General features: G+C 39.4%; 1 protein-coding gene across 12 annotated transcripts in view; it reads right to left on the bottom strand.

The window, feature by feature from the left end:
• The window catches only part of EHBP1 (EH domain binding protein 1), a 210,109-nt gene that overhangs the window by 111,839 nt on the left and 82,316 nt on the right, over positions 1–15,954 (bottom strand). For 9 of the 12 annotated variants that reach the window (XM_050316897.1, XM_050316898.1, XM_050316899.1 and 6 more), the window contains exons 8-10: positions 11,467–11,571; positions 10,636–10,758; positions 1,650–1,902 (exon numbers count right to left, since the gene is read on the bottom strand). In XM_050316897.1, the coding sequence (XP_050172854.1) occupies positions 1,650–1,902; positions 10,636–10,758; positions 11,467–11,571 (481 nt within the window). The remainder of the gene's footprint in view (positions 1–1,649; positions 1,903–10,635; positions 10,759–11,466; positions 11,572–15,954) is intronic. The other 3 variants (XM_050316901.1, XM_050316903.1, XM_050316909.1) reach the window with 1 other exon arrangement.

Genomic DNA, 15,954 nt, shown 5'->3' with positions numbered 1-15,954 from the left:
TGTGGAGAGGAAGGTTACTTTGGTGGTCAGGACATAAAAAAAGTATGTGAAAGATGTAAAAAAATTGCTTTACAATGTTTATTGAATGCTTAATTCTTCCATTTTCCCATGGGGTGTCGCTTTATAATGAAAACACAAACCAGCTTTATGTTCAAGTAGATTCCACCTATGGGGGAGTTTATCTTTGGTAAATAAAAAAAAAAAAAAAAAAAAAAGAAGAACTAAGCAAATGGAGTCATTAAAACAAGAAGAGGGTCGTTGAACCAAGGGCTAGAGCCCAGAATCATAGCAAAAAAAGGCCTGCATATTACAACCCTGCTACAAGGCCCTCTGGCATAGATGTGCTTAGGGTGGAAATGTGAGTAAAATATAAAACAGAGAAAATTCTTCACTTGCTCATCAATTAAGCTTTTTTCTCTTTCTGCTCATCTCAATCTTTGCTGTCCTTTATACCTATATCTTGGTGGGTGTAAAGTATACATTTTTTTTCTCCCTACAGATTATGGTGACCAGGGAATGACCAACAATGGCTGCTGTGATCATCAGTGTGATCACACTGTACTCTGAAGACACAGCAGCCAGTGCTGTTTGTTCAGGCAGTGTCCTGATGAATGGAGCTGGCAGAGGCATCATCCCCAATGCCCTTTATTATTTGTTTGTTTTATTCTTCACAGACCAAACAACAATGTCAAATCCACAGCCACAGAGCTTTAAAAGGGAAAAAACCCTGCTGAGTCCTTTATGTGTTTCTATTAGAGTGCAAAGGGAATCCTTCAGTTCCCTAGAACACAGCTGTAAACAGAGAAACAGGAAGATGATGATACAATGAATACCTGTGCTAATATTAAAAGTAATGCAAATGTCATGCCAAGATAAATCTCAATAAATAATGTAAAATTAAATGTTAAGTATAATTGTTGTCTGTAAAATTGCCTGCATGTAATCACCATAAACTGTCTCATGAGTGGTGTGGTTGGTGACTAATGACCACAAACAAGGAGTAAGGATACACCTTCCAACCTCCTGAGCTGTGCAGCAATTGCAGAAAACTCTCATTCCCTGTTAGTTTCTATACTGTAATACAAGGCAGTCAGTGTGAGTTTTTAAAAGTTTTCTGCGTGGTCATGATAAAAGAAACCACCTAAGTAAGTACATAGGGTGTTAACTTTCCCATATAAAGATTCAATTTATGGGACTCTCGAAAATGTGCTGGGCGGATTGCAAAACGCTCTTCCTTTTTACATACTGCACCAAGATGGAGCAAACTCTCCGTTATGGTTAATAAAAATTATCGTTTTATGTAGGAAAAATAATGGCAAAAAGGAGAGGAAGGATCAAGCTCTTCTGCTCCTTAATTTTTGGCTCATTTGCAATTGTCAGGGCGTGAAGTGCCAGAAAGGTACACGGACTTGTTCCCTCTCAAGTAGTTTGCTATCAATAAGGCACAGGAAAGTTTCCTAACTGATCATGTTCAGCTGAATAACATGACTTGGGGGTATGGTATTTTCTGCTGCTGAGCTGCCTAAGGATCAATCTGTCCTAAGGAAGTGATTAAGGATCACCATGATTCAACCCAATACACCTCAAGATTAAGCCAGGGATCCCACTAATGCTTCCAAAGCTGCTGAAAGATGAAGAATCACACTTACTCATCTAGCTCTTCCTCTTCAGCTTTAGAGGTATCTGCATAGAGGTATTTGCTCATATCCACTGGCCTGATGTTTTTCCTTTTTGCAGGTTGTGGAGGAGAATCTCTTGCACTTCCAAGTGCTTCAGACACGTGATCTGGCTCATCAAATGGGTTTAAGTAGTCTGGGGCGTCTTCATCCTTGAAGGGATTGTAACTGTCCGCATAGAAACTTTCTTCTGGTTTTGAGGATGAAGCTATTTCAGGGTGCAGTTCTACCAAAATAACAAAAAAAACATTCAATGGATTTAACAAAGAAAAAAATCTGAAGCCATTTTGTCAGGCATATGAGAAGGTCTGCTTTTTAATGCTCAGTACATAAAGTATAATGCCTTAGGTGAATTTTCATGCTTGTTTATTCAAAAATAGGCCTTTCAAAAGGTTGCTTCATTTAGAGGTATATTCAGCAGGTTTCATTTTCTCACTTATTAAAGTTCTTTCAACCTAATTAGTTATTAGTTTCCTTATTTGTCATAAATGGTATTGCAACATTTTTAAACATTTTCATAACTATTAGTGAATTTGCATCCTAACAAAATGTCCTTAATTATTTATTTTAATAAAGAAAAGATATTCTGAATTTTATAATACTACTGGATTTAAAAATGGTAATAGTAAGTAAGTGGTCTTTTCATTTCTTAAAATGACCAAACTAAAAATCATTTATTAGGTATGACCAGTAATCACATTTCAAAACACATGTTCTCCTGGTAACAATATACGGTCTCAGAGTAAAAATTAATTTAAATTAACCCTAAAGAGACAGGCAATCAAACTGCTTATCTTTTATTTGGGCTGTACAACAAAAAGTTATTGGCAACCTGAAGCTGCATGCAGTTCTCTCTGTAAGGTCCTTTCTGTAGTGTCTGTTACTCTAAAGTGAATGGCATTTGGATATTGAATAATACAAATCCTCACACACTAATACAACATTTCTTACGAAGACACTTAGCAAAGTTAATCTCACTGTTTCTCTACCTGCAGCATCAACTAATGAGAAGCTCAGTTCAATACCAGATGTGATGCACTTCCAAAATCTATGCAAATAGGGACTTCAATGTAATGCCATTAAAACCTAACTTCCAATAACCATTTTCACATTACACTTAATGAAAAGTGCTTCTTTTTCAGATGTATGGTTACTAAATTGGACTAAACATACCTTTAAGTTTTAACAGAGGAACTCTAAAAGTTACTTGTAACAAGGGTCTAAACAACAAAAGGATGGGAGTTCCAAATGCTTTTCTTCAGTAAAGAAATATTTGGTAGCACAAAATCACTAGTCATTCAACTAAAAAATGGAAGAGGCAGCAAAAGAAACAGCAGTGTTTTTATGTGGGTTTAGATGGCTGATGTACTGAAGCTGCTAATCCTGGTGAATTGCTAGAAAATATGAGTGTTCTCTACCCTGATAGTAAACATCCAGTTCACCCCATCTCATTAGCAAAGCCCAAGGTGTGACCAACTAAAACCTACAGCGTGAACAAGATCCATTCCTAGTTGGACAGGAACAATGATCCCTAGTTGCAGGTAGAACCTTCACCTATCTACACACTGGAGTAGTGATCGGGGCAAAGGCTCAGAGCAGGAAAGGCTTTAGATCTTCTCAGGACAACAGAAACCTACCAGGGACTGGAAAGATTTCATTTTAGAAAGAGTCTCACAGTTCTGATGCCCTTCTTCTTGATTTTTGCATTTGAACCTCAAAGACTACAGTATCAGATCTTCTTCTACACTCTTTCTAAGGGTCCTTTTCCACAATGATGGATCTCTATGGTCAGAAAGTAGAAATCAAATGGGCTTGTGTGGAATAACAGAAAAAATTAATTAAAATCTTATCTAAGCCCAGTGTGGACCCTCAGGAGATAAATCACTCATCCAAGATTGAGGTTGAGTTCAGCTGGGTGAAACAAAATAAAATGATTCTTTGCCAGACGATACTGCAGGTCTGTATTGGGTTTGCATGGCCAGGTTTTGGTAGCGTGGGCAGGGGGGAGCTACAGGAGGGGCTTCTTGCTGGAAGCTTCCCCCATGTCCAACAGAGCCAATGCCAGCCGGCTCCAGCACAGACTCACCACTGGCCAAGGCTGAGCCCAGTAGGATTGACAGTAATACCTCTGGGATAACATATTTAAGAAGGAAAAAAAAGTTATGGGGTAGATGTAATTGCAGCCACAGAAGAGTCAAGTGAGAACATTATGAGAGGAACAACTAATTAATCAAAATGCTTGTAACTAACAGTAAGAATCCAAATAAATAGGGTGCAATAATAGTGTTAGCTAAACCTAAAAAATAGGTTCTGTTACTGTTTAAACTGGTTAAGCCTCACCTGAGTGTCGTAAAGCAATATTTCATCTGTGTCTGAGGAGATGATCATATAAACAAACCACCACAGGAAAAATCAGGGGGTGTATTTGCAGTATGCCAGTGCATGTGTTCACTCCCATCCCAGAGTAAACACAACATGCTTATCCCTCAAGAAAAGGGAATAAACTACTGGGTACTTATCCTGGGAGAAAGAGTAGTTACTGCAAAGCAGGTGATGTGTACTAAGCTCAGACCTCAGTTTATGTATGATGATTTGTTCATAAGCCCACATCCTTGTAAGAAAGCTCTTTCAGAGAAAGCCACAGTGAAATAATATTGAAGGTCTATAACTTAACTGATAGGGAAAAATAAATCATTTTAGGCAGAAATTATTAAAAACACAAATGTGATCAACTCAAGCAAGAATTCTTTGACAGTACTACAGATCAAATATATCAGAGCAAAGCCCAAAATTTAAAATGGTTTTTTTCATTTATTTTAAGCTAAAACTGAAGATTATAAATAGACGTACTTTCATCATGCTGGTGTCCAATGCAGCTGGTCACGGCAAGCAAAAGTTTTGCACTTGCTTGCCCTGAGATGTCCTCAGTGTGGGTATCTGCAGCTGAGCTGACCCCTTTACAGCCAAAGCTTACTGGTCTATGTCCAAACTGTTTTTAAAATCAGGTGAGTCAAATCTCCCCCTTACCATATGGACACACTGCCTTGAATCTCATGGTACATGAGTGTAGCTTACTGACAAAGCTTTAACCAAACTTTTTACTACTTTAAACTTCGCTCGAATATCAAAGTATTTTATCAAGAGAGTGGACAACTACAAATAGCTGCTTCTGCAAGTCCACATGACGGATCATTGCACCTGCACATGAATCTCTTGATAAATACACATTATCATATCTGAGCGAAACTTGCTGATAACTCATAACCAGTGTTCAAATAAATATTACAAGAAGGAAAGTCAGTAATATACCCTGAAGTTAAAAACATTCAGGGAAACAATCTCTTAATACCACAGTGTAAGCTTTTATTTTTAATTTGCTTTTAAGCGTCTCCTGGAAACAACGAGTTAAATGCTTGTTTAAATCTGATAAATTTTAAGGGGCAATGCAAATCGTTTTTGCAATTCCTTCTATTTCAACACTATGGATCAAGTGCTGTAACTCTAACTAGGACAAAATTCTTTCCCTTTTTCATTGGCTCAACAGTAACTACAGGTTTGGCCTTACACACACAGTGTTGTATATCAGTGCTCAGACACCTCTGGCTTGTTATTAATTAAAATTTTCCACAAAATCCTACACCCAAATTAAAATTGAAGGAGATTCTAAAAATGTCACTCTCAAGATACTTTTACAGGAAGAATTTTGTACAGGCTCAGCTAGAACCCACTTAATTGGCTACTCATTCTCTCTATTCTTGCCATCCAGAATATTATTTTTCTCCTCCTGCTTCCTTCAACGTCCCCACTGGAGGGAGGGTCCACACCCAAACCCAAACAGGCTCTCTCCCATGGGGACTCTGAAAGTCTTAAGGACTAGCTTTTGTGTCAGATGTTGGTCATCACTTCAGGAGCCTCTCTATAACAAATTCAGTTGCTAGGACTGTGACTCAACAGCACTGCTCTTAAATCCACATCCACTGTCACCTTTTCTGTAACAAAGACTTATTTTCTCAAGGACCCAATGATGCTGGGAAGTGCATTTGGGGGGGGGGGCGCTAAACATACAACAGCTTAGAAGGGGTTTATTTCCTCTTCAAGCTGCTTTCACATTCAGAAGTCAACACAGATTCCCCTGCTTCCCCCTCATGATTAATCACAGTTGAAAACACAGGACTCTAGTCTTTACTGGAACTGGTTTTTTTCAATTGCAGTTCTTTATACTGATCAAAATTAAAAATAATAAAAAATAAAATAAAGTAAGAAAAGGAAAAAAAAGAAAAAGATGCTTGCAGTTTGGCACTTCACGGGTCAAACACAAAATAATTTTGCATGATTAAGTAATAAAGCCACAGGGGTAGGAGTGACAACAAGAGAGGTAAAATTATTACTAAAGCAGAAGCACCAGCTGCTCTTGTGCCAGATTCTGGAAACATTACTTGCCCTAACTCCACTGAGAAAGACTGCTTATGATAGTAATCACTCTGGCACTACCTATCTGCACAATCAGCCAGAGCATCTCCAAAAATCACCCTGCCCTTCAACCCACTTGCCTTTTGTAACACAAACATATTGTGACACGTCCCTTAAAACCAAACAAAACCTCCACCAAAACATCACACACACCACTTTCCCCTTGGCAGAGGATGAAAGGACAAGCCACATGTGAAAGATACGCGGTTACGCCACTCACTGCCCGGCCGGCGGGAGCACAGGCTCGGCGGGGATGTGAGCAGCCTGACAAACGGCACAGGGTAAAAATGTACTGCCCAGTACTTCTAGAAAGCATCACGGTTGGCATGCCCACAAATGATGCCCACTGATGATTTTCCATTTCTTTTATTAACACACCCACATTGCTTTTCATTAAGAAACATGAGAAGGGACACAGTCTATTCTGTCTCTATTAGTTTTCCTCTCTTTTAGTTCCTGTGCTGCTCTCTCTGCAGGACTATCCTAGAAGGATTCTGGGTTTGGTGCTGCACTGTGACAGTTTTCATTTGCAGTGTAAAACACGCTGCAGGGAGTTCAGAAGTCCACACACAAGGTAAAGAAATACACTGCTGAAGTAAATGCTGTTCTAAAATGGCAAGGGGTGCCAGCAAAAAGTTTGCCTCGTGTCTCGAGTGTGTTGAAGGAAACTTCTATTGGTCATACACAACTTCAAAACTTGTATTCTCTGCCTACTTAAAAAAATATCTGGAGTGCTGAAAGTGTGTTGTTGTTTTCTACTTGCATTTTTTGTAGATGTTGACTTCCCCAAGTAAATATTTTGCACAGAAATTAACTGATTTTAGAGTTCTGTTCTACCACGACTAAAAATCCAAAAGCTAGTCCTCATATGATTATCTACAGGCTGTCCAGTAGAAAGCTGCACAGATATACTGTTCAAACAGATTATTTTTGATTTTCCCAGATTTTTAATGTCCAGCTGACCTACTAGATACAGAGGGAATAAGCCTCAATTTGACATGTCAGCCAAGAAACACAAGATTTTTTTTGAGGTGAGTTTTTCACATGCACATTCACTCCATTGTGTGTATAAGACCATTTACACTAAGGACTTTTTAAATCCCAGCAGCATCTAGAGCCAGCTTGCTGATGACCCTCTGCCACGCACCACACCCACAGTGTGCACACGGATGCTGGGAGCACTCACGCCTTTAGTTTCTCTCCACCCCGCATTCCCAGGGCTAGATGATTATGGGATTAGGAAGATAGAGGGAAAGCAGCTGGTTTGTGAACAGGCACAAGAAATATCTGTCTAGGAAACAAGTATCTACTGGCAAGTAATCCTCCTTTTGCTTTGAGTGACTGTCAATACATACATATTCATATCCTGAGTGACTCCAAGCAGGCACGGTACAGGCTTGATAGGAATATCCTTGGAATATCTCTGCCAAATGGTGCATCATGCCTCCTCGCATCTGATGGCAAAGTACTCAGGTAAGGAGGCTCCAGCTGGCTGCTCTGCACATCTTGGGGAAATTAAGTAACAAATTCTACAGAAGACTCTGAACTTTCGCAAAGTCTAAATTCCAGATTAAGCCTTGTCCAGATAAAAAGATAAAGAGACTAACATGTAGTGAATAGAAAAATACTTCATCCCTGCACGCATAAAAGGTTAATCTCTTGATTTAAGCAGATCACAAGACAAGTGAAACAAGTAATGTGACTCTTTAAGCCTGTAGGAGAAAGTCTGTCTTAAACTCCTGAACCTCTGTCATGCTCTCTGAGCTTCTGGGGTGGCCACCAAAAAGGTTACATTCCCTTAAGGATACAAAAGCAAACAAGCAGGCATAGTCTCAAAGAGTTTCCTAGAAAGAGATGTCAGTAATCAAAGTTCCACTGAGGTCTCAAAATAGAAGGAATGTCCTAAGCCATGACTGAATAATGGGAAACAAACAGGGCAGCCTTCTGCAGTTGGGCAACAGGATGAGAACAGCTGTGATATTTATATAGCTCAAAATGTAGTCCAAACCAAAGGTAAATCTCCCCAAAATGGTAAGGTCTAGGTGCTCCCCATGTAGACACTGATCCAATTAGCCATAGACATATGCAGCAGATCCCTGCTGTTGCTGAAGATTCGTCTTCCCTATTTTTTCTCAGCACCCTTTTTTCCCTTCCTCAACTTTTTGTGAAGGACTGGAAAAAAGGCACATGTCAAAAAGGCCAAGAAAGGGGTGATGAACACAACCAGTGCTTGTTACAAGTCTGGAGTAGAAGAACCAGTGCTTCTCAGAGGTGTCTGAGGTGAACCGAAAAATCCCTGAAGAGCCACTAATCATACAGTAAAAGCTTTAAAAATGCCACATCAGATGTCCCACTCTTTGCCTGATAGCCTGGAAGCCCTCAGATCTTCCAATCTGCTTTAGTGTTCCAGGAAGACGCACTATTGTCACATAAGCCTGACAGAAGGTCCATCCCTCCCAAATAAAAAACATCTTATGACACATTAGGAAGAATCCAGTGACACCCTGTTTGTCACAATCACTGCCATGTTATTGTACGTTGACTGCTGCATGACAGCGACAGTGTGTGGGAGGAATATTTGGTACACACACACCCAACTCAGCATTGCTGCCCACAGCTGTGCAGATGGGACCCAACAGTCTGGTCAGAGACAGACTCAGAAAAATGGAGAAGTGTCGATGACTACGAGTGAGGATGACAGTACAGGCTAGATGTCACCAAAAGAACCAGAATCAACTGGAAAAAAACATGCCCCTCATACACTGAGAGTGTATTAGGAACGTAAGCTGGATGCTGTTTTGGATGCAGGCTGCTCATACTGAGCTTGCCATGAGGTATCAAGCTACTCCAGTGCTAAGAAACAACACCATTATAATTCTCTGTCCCTAAAATGAGAAAGAACTGAGTCTTTAGTGCCCTGTATTTTGTGACCAGAACACCCACTGCTTTCTGCCAGAATGGGTTCTCTCTGGAAAGGAAAGCAAAGCTGGGTTTGGAAGACAGCAGTTTACGTAGGATGGGATTTGTACTGCTTTCTCCATGGAGAAGGGAGCTCTTCTTTCTAGAGCAGAGAAGGAAGAAAGGAATATAGGCTGAGTCTCTTAGAGTAAGTTGTGTATGGACCACTAGATGTGTGAAAATAGGTGATTTATATTCCTAGTTATTCTCCCTCCTTCCATGATCCTAAGAGAATTCACTGTCAAGGAACAGACAGGAAACAAAGCCAAAGATTAGGACATCAGAACCTAATCCATAGATATTGGTACCTACAAAGATGAAACAACTCATTTTGGCGGCTCCAGAAACATCTGACAACTTTATAGGAGGGAGAAGGTGCCTGGGATAGTGACTTCACAGCTTCAATGGCTCAATACAGAAGACAGGGCAATATCCCTGTTTCAGAAATACAAGCTGTGAGATTACACCACAGTCAAAGTACGACAGGACTCGATCACCACCCACATTGGCCTCTGTGGAGTCTGAAAGCAGAAAAACTCTGTTGTGAGTAAACATTCAGCTTGTCCAAAGAAAGTGAGAAACCACAAGTGGAAACTGCAGCTCAGAAGTGCATCCTCATTAGACCTGCCATTAGAAATCCCATGGCTGCACCCTGGACTGCTCCTACTCTGTGTGGTTCTTCTTTATTGCCATGACAGAGTGGCTTGGTATTTTCTGGAGGAAGAAAAGTCTTGGAGCTTTGAACAGGAAAGGTTGAGCACAGCTTCAAACTTGGGAATTAACTATGAATTGGCTCTTCGAGCAGCTGCAAGCCAGAAGTCATAGATCCAGTAGATGGGAGCCTGCATATCTGGGCATGGAGCTGAGGACAGCAAAGATGCTTGCTGTCCTGGTGCTCCTTTCTGGCCTTACGGCCGAAATCTTATCAGATTAAAAATTTACAGGGGTTGTATATCTCACTCAAATGGAACAAGAATGGGCATGTCAGTCTGGAAAGGGGATTAACACCTAGCATGTGGTGCAAGGCACGATGCCAGGAGGCTTAACTGAGGAAGCCATAAAAACCTTAAAAAAAAAAAAAAAGGAAGTAGAAAAGAGAGAAAATTAGATTGTAATAATGAAGATTAGTGCTAACCAAGAATATCTGTGATGCAGTGAAGATTGTAGTGAAGGAAATTATGATATTAACCATCACCTACGTGGAATAGAGTCGCTTGACAGTATGTGTTGCTCATTCATACCACATGAGATGAGTACCAGCAACACACCTCACAGGTCCAAAAATCTCTGGTTCAACTGGTGGCCCCCAGTAGCAAATATACAGGATGTGCCTCAATACAAAGCATGAGACTCAAAGGATAAATCAATTTTCCAGTGGCAACTGGATCACTGCTACTGTTACCTCAGCGCTGCATATAACAATTCTATTTAATCAAAACAAAATTTCTCATTTGTAGCCCTACAGAAATACAAATCATGTTTCACTGAGCATTTGCAAATAGCGATGAATTAAGGAAAACAAATTCGTTACCTTCAACATCAGGGTCTCCAAACGGATTTAATTCTGCTGCATCAGGATCACCAAAAGGGTTTGTGCTGGAGTTGGCCAGGTCTTGCTCCCCTTCATCCAGAAAATTAAGCTTATTGATAAGCTCTACAAACAAGTTAGAAAATTGTTTTAATATAGATACAAACTGTTCATCTAGTGTATTTGAAGCTCAAAAAGCTCCTTGTCAACAGTTCCTTGAAACACTGCACCAGGGTATGGCACGAACTGCACGACTAAATTAACACACTCCAGTAGGTACACCAACAAAGGAAAAAAAAAGTGAAATGAATGAAACTTCTATTTGCTGATCAGAATATTATGTAACAGAAATGACTACTACGAAAGTATTTTATTTTTTCATTAAATAAATGTTGCAGAACATCTAACAAGCTAAATACAGTTATTTTGGTTCTATAAATACATGTTAAATATGGCAGGAAATTTTAAATTTTTGGATGTAATGTGAACATAAAAGCAGAGAGGGGACATTTTGTCATGTTGGAGAGGTCAAGTATTACTGACTATAAAACTACTGTTTTAGGCTTAGGGTCTGGTGGGGTTTTTTTACTTTTTTTTTTTTTTTTAAATTTTTTTTTCTTTCTTGTTCATTATCAGATGACAACGGAGCTGTAGAGGAGACAGGCTCTTTCTCTATCATGTTGTTACCTGTTGGATGCACTACAAATTACTGAGAGTCATGCTGGGTGGAAGCACAGAGATAAAACTGACAGCTGAATACAGGCAGGAGTCAAAAGGTAATGGGTCACAGTAAATACAATCAGAAACAGAAAGAAAGGATGAAAGCTCATAGACCTTCAGAGGAACTGGCTGATTTAGCTGAAGGCATATTTGCTCGCTTTATGCAGTCATCTTGATCTTCATCTAAGCTGCTCAGAGCATTCAACTGGTTTACAATTTCTGTAAATAGAAGCCAGTCAAGACAAAAGTAAGGCAAGGGCATTTAATGAAACAGAAGTGGAACGAACACTGTTACTAGAAAGAGAGAGAGAGAGCGAGGGAAAGAGGGCAAAAGAGAAGACACTTAGAGTTAATTAAAAGAAGAGATTTAGAACAAGTCCTTACAGTTATATAATGACAGCAAAGTACCTGTGTAGGTGCTTCAGTGAAAAATTAACGTGAAACTCAGTTAACAGATGTAAACAAAACCTAGATTCTTGGTGTCAGCAACAGTAATTAGTTTTAAGAGGATGAGTATGCACATCAGTTCAAAACTTAGATCCATGTACTAGATACAATTTAAAGACTTTTTCTGCTTGTGAAGAAAACCTGGATATTAAAACATTGTCAGTCAACACAAAACAAGCCCAGAACAATTTATGTCCCTCCCAAACTCTTAAGGCTGCAGAAAACTAATATATACAACACACATTTTAAATATTTTATTTATTTATACACACACACTCTGATTATTTAACATTTACAATTAGTCATCATTAAATTCTGATCTATGACAAGCTGAATTTATCTAAGTAGTTCTAAAATATATGATCAGTATTGTGCCATGAGAATGTAAAGTGAATGTATGTATTTTTGAATTTTCACTGTCGTGCTATACAAGCAACACCTTACTGTTTGGTAAAATCCTATTTCACCTTCTGTCCATAGTGGAGAGGCCTGAATTGCCCCAAACTAGTAATTTTTAAAACATATTAAAGTTTAGTTATAACCAAGCTGTTGATGCCTCCACAATTCTGGAAGGAAAGAAACAAAAACCAACTAGGTCTTAGTGGCTTATGGCCCAAGGGGAAAAATTCCTCTCTGCTAGCCCCTAATGCAGTCCCATCCTCAGCATCTGACAAGTGCAGCTTCTGCAGTAATGGGGACTGAGCCTGAGGCACGTCAGAGAGATCAAGCATAGGTTTCTGTGGAGAGAGGACACCCTTCCTCATTGTTCCAGCTGACAAACAGGCTGGAGAAACCTGTGCAGAAGAGATGATCCTGCTTGTCAAATATCACTGCCCCACTAAGAATCTTTTCCATCTTCCATTTTTTCCCAATGAAACAAAGGGATGATGTCTTTGGGTGTCACCAGTGAAGTCGAAGCTATGTAGACACCTTCACTGCACACTTCTTGTGCCAGTCATTCTTCTATTTCCTTTACATTTCAATTTCTTGTGTACACAAAAAGCTACTTCTTAGGACCACTTTTAGTTTGCTGCTGTTTTAAACTTTTTCTCATCTGGCTTTTGTTTGGGAAAGCAAAAGTTCATCTTTATTTGCCGAACTAGTTTCAGGGAGCAAAATATCAAACTGAGGTAAAAATTGAGTAGTATTGTAACTGTCCCAGCTCATGTTGGTGCCCAGAGCCACCCATAACTTCCTGGCTGGGGGGGGGGTGGTTTCACACTTTTTCCTAGTTGACATTGACACCACTCCTAATTTCATGCCTTCATGGACAGCACAAAGAACCTGAAGTCCAAAGCAGTCCAGAACCTGAAAACATTTCCATCATATGGTCAAAAATTTCCTTGCCAAATTCAAACTGCTTTACAAAGACATGCCAAGCTGCAAATTACCAAGAAAAATTATCTACTCTGTTAATACCTATCGGACGTACTATATGTTGACAGTGACAAACCACCAGCATAATTCCTCTGTAACACATCTCCTAACCATTCCTGACCTTAAAGCACAAATCCACTTACATGTGATTACACTTCTGTCTATCTACATAGAGTTAATTCAACCAGCCTCAATTCCCTGGTTTTAGCTCTGACAAATAAGACTGTGATCCTAAAAAATAACACCAAAACTTCCTCGAAACTTAGCTTTCTCAGTATAAAATCATATATGCACCTTAGAGATCTGAAGAATACAATACTACCTGCTGGAAATTTTTAAGACTCAAGATACACAATGGAAAATACCTTCCTGTACTCAAATAAAACAGAGCTGACCTCATAAAACAGTAGTACTAACGAATTACTAGTTTAAAACAGGCTGACATGCTGACATGATTTACAATTTATTATGCCAGCATGTGAAAAAAAACCCAAAACAATTACAATTCAGTTTTTATTGTCAGAAAATAACAAATTAAGTTCAGAGCTTTAAAAAGAGGGAATTCTTTGATGTGGTCTGAATCACCTGGTCCTATCTGCCAACCTAAACACCCCTATGCACTACAATGTTTCTCATTACAATATTAAATGGTTTATGTAATATTTTGGAGTATGGAAATGGTAGGTTGGAGATTTATATCCTATATTATCTTTTATAAATCTCATTATCTACAAACATACATTAGCTTGTTCTACAAGTATGTCACATAAATCACTGCTTTGGGTTTTGGGGTTTTTTTTTTCATTCTTCTGTCTTTTTTTTTTTTTTTTTTTTTTAAAGCAGCTTGGTGATTCTGACAAAAAAGAGTAAATGTATCAGAAGTTTACTTGAGAGGGATGGCTTTGCAAATTGCAAGAAAGGGTTACACATATTGCTGTCCAGAAGCCTGCTCTTGAAACATGCTGGGATTCAGACTCCTTTAATAGGTAGCACATGGGCATGTTGCTGATTCCATGTGGTGCCTCAGGACAGTCACTGTGCCCCTGGGCAGATGGAGCAGGAGGCAACTATTAACTTCAACATGAGGCTCTAAGTAGCAATTAAAACATTAAGAGAAGCAACATATTTATTACTACCCTGTTTGTGAGTTATGAGGCACATTTCTTCAGATGTGTTGGGGTGCCCTTGTCTTCAGCTGAAGACTAGGGACAGGATAATTCTGGGAGGTTTAAATCCATCTATATTAACAGTGTAGAAACAAAATATTTGAAACTAAATTCATGGTGACAAGCACAATTTTCAACTTCACACAAAACAGAACAGTCAGGTGGATATACCACTTTTACACAAGAACACCTGGGAAGGAGGAGGAGAAAAGCCTGAGATGGAGGAGGATTTCTTTAAATTAACATAAAAAATATCTTTCAGTCTGATCTTAAGGTCAGTTGAAGTGGCAACAGCTCCCATGTTGACCACACCAAAGTCCACAGTGCTTTTAAGGTCAGTCAGAATTGCACCACTTCACAGCTGAAGAAATAGGAGCACAGATACCTACTCAAAGTTGAGCAACACATCAAGGGAGAGAAGCAGCATTTCCTAACTCGCCTGCACCATCTAGAGCCCCATACAGTAGATTCCCTTTGTATCCTAGCAGTGGATATAAATGTTCATCTGTAAAACTGTAACTTTGGGCCCAGTAAAAAAAACAAAACAACCCACAAACAAAACCAACAAAACTTCTGCGCACTGCAAAAAGGAACAGCGTCTGTGATAAAAGATTTGCAGCACCTCTTGCAGCTGTGAGCCCTGAGAACGACAACTTTTAAGTCATCAGGTCATCCATTGCTTCTGTGAAAAAGCCTTGAGCCAAAGGTAGGAGAACAATCCCTTCTGCTTTGCTACTTGCACTTTACTTTTTCAAAGCTCAACTGCAAACACTAACCATGCAATGCTCCCATGGTTCCTGTGGAGTGTTATAGCCAGTATCCCCATTTTACAGTTGGGAAAACAGGCGCACCGAGGTGAGGGATTTGCCGCAGGGAGCTCTGAGTCAGTGAAGCATTCCAGCTCCTCGTTGCCAACACCCAACACAGCAGCAGAGGAGAAAATGTTGGTAGCAGCAAGCTTTCAAAAGGGTTATGTAACTTCCTCAATTAACTTTATGGCATTGCGTGAACACTATTTTTTGAAAGAAATTTTAGAAGGAGTACTTTGTTACATTAGCTTTGTTACATTTCCTTCTATTTTTTTCTTACAAATTTCTACATTTTCTTCTAAATTTCCCCCTGTTTTTCTACAATGATTCCTACCTTATTCTCCCTTGGTTCCTCAGTGCTTCTCTTTGTGCATTACTACATTTATTACAGACGTCATTCCAAACGCCTATGAAATCAATCTCGAACACATGTCGAAATAGATACTCTACATTTTATTTACTAATGTTTACTGACTGTCCTATGTTTTATGTTCTCCCGTTTGCTTGGGAAACTACATGCACTCATTCCCCTTCAACATCCTTCTCCTTGTCTAAGGTGGGAAAATGAAACTCAGCTACTGTAGCCAACATAAGAAGAAAAATCCAAGGCTGACATTTCCCTTCTCGGGTTTCCTTAATGATTCATCTACAAAAAAACCAACCCAACCCTCCCATCTTGTATCATTGGAAAACAGTATCAGAATAGGCTGAGCAATGTGCAGAAATAGTGTATTTCAGAAGTATGTATTACTTCCGCCTTTCAAGTAAGTGTTGCACTGTTTGCTTAGAACAGATAACTTTTG

The sequence above is a fragment of the Myiozetetes cayanensis genome, unplaced genomic scaffold (genome assembly GCF_022539395.1).
Source record: "Myiozetetes cayanensis isolate MyiCay16 unplaced genomic scaffold, myiCay2020 scf2-11, whole genome shotgun sequence".
In the NCBI taxonomy this organism is placed as follows: domain Eukaryota; kingdom Metazoa; phylum Chordata; class Aves; order Passeriformes; family Tyrannidae; genus Myiozetetes; species Myiozetetes cayanensis.
Note: the sequence above shows the minus strand (reverse complement) of the source record. Positions and strands in the feature narration are given on the sequence as shown.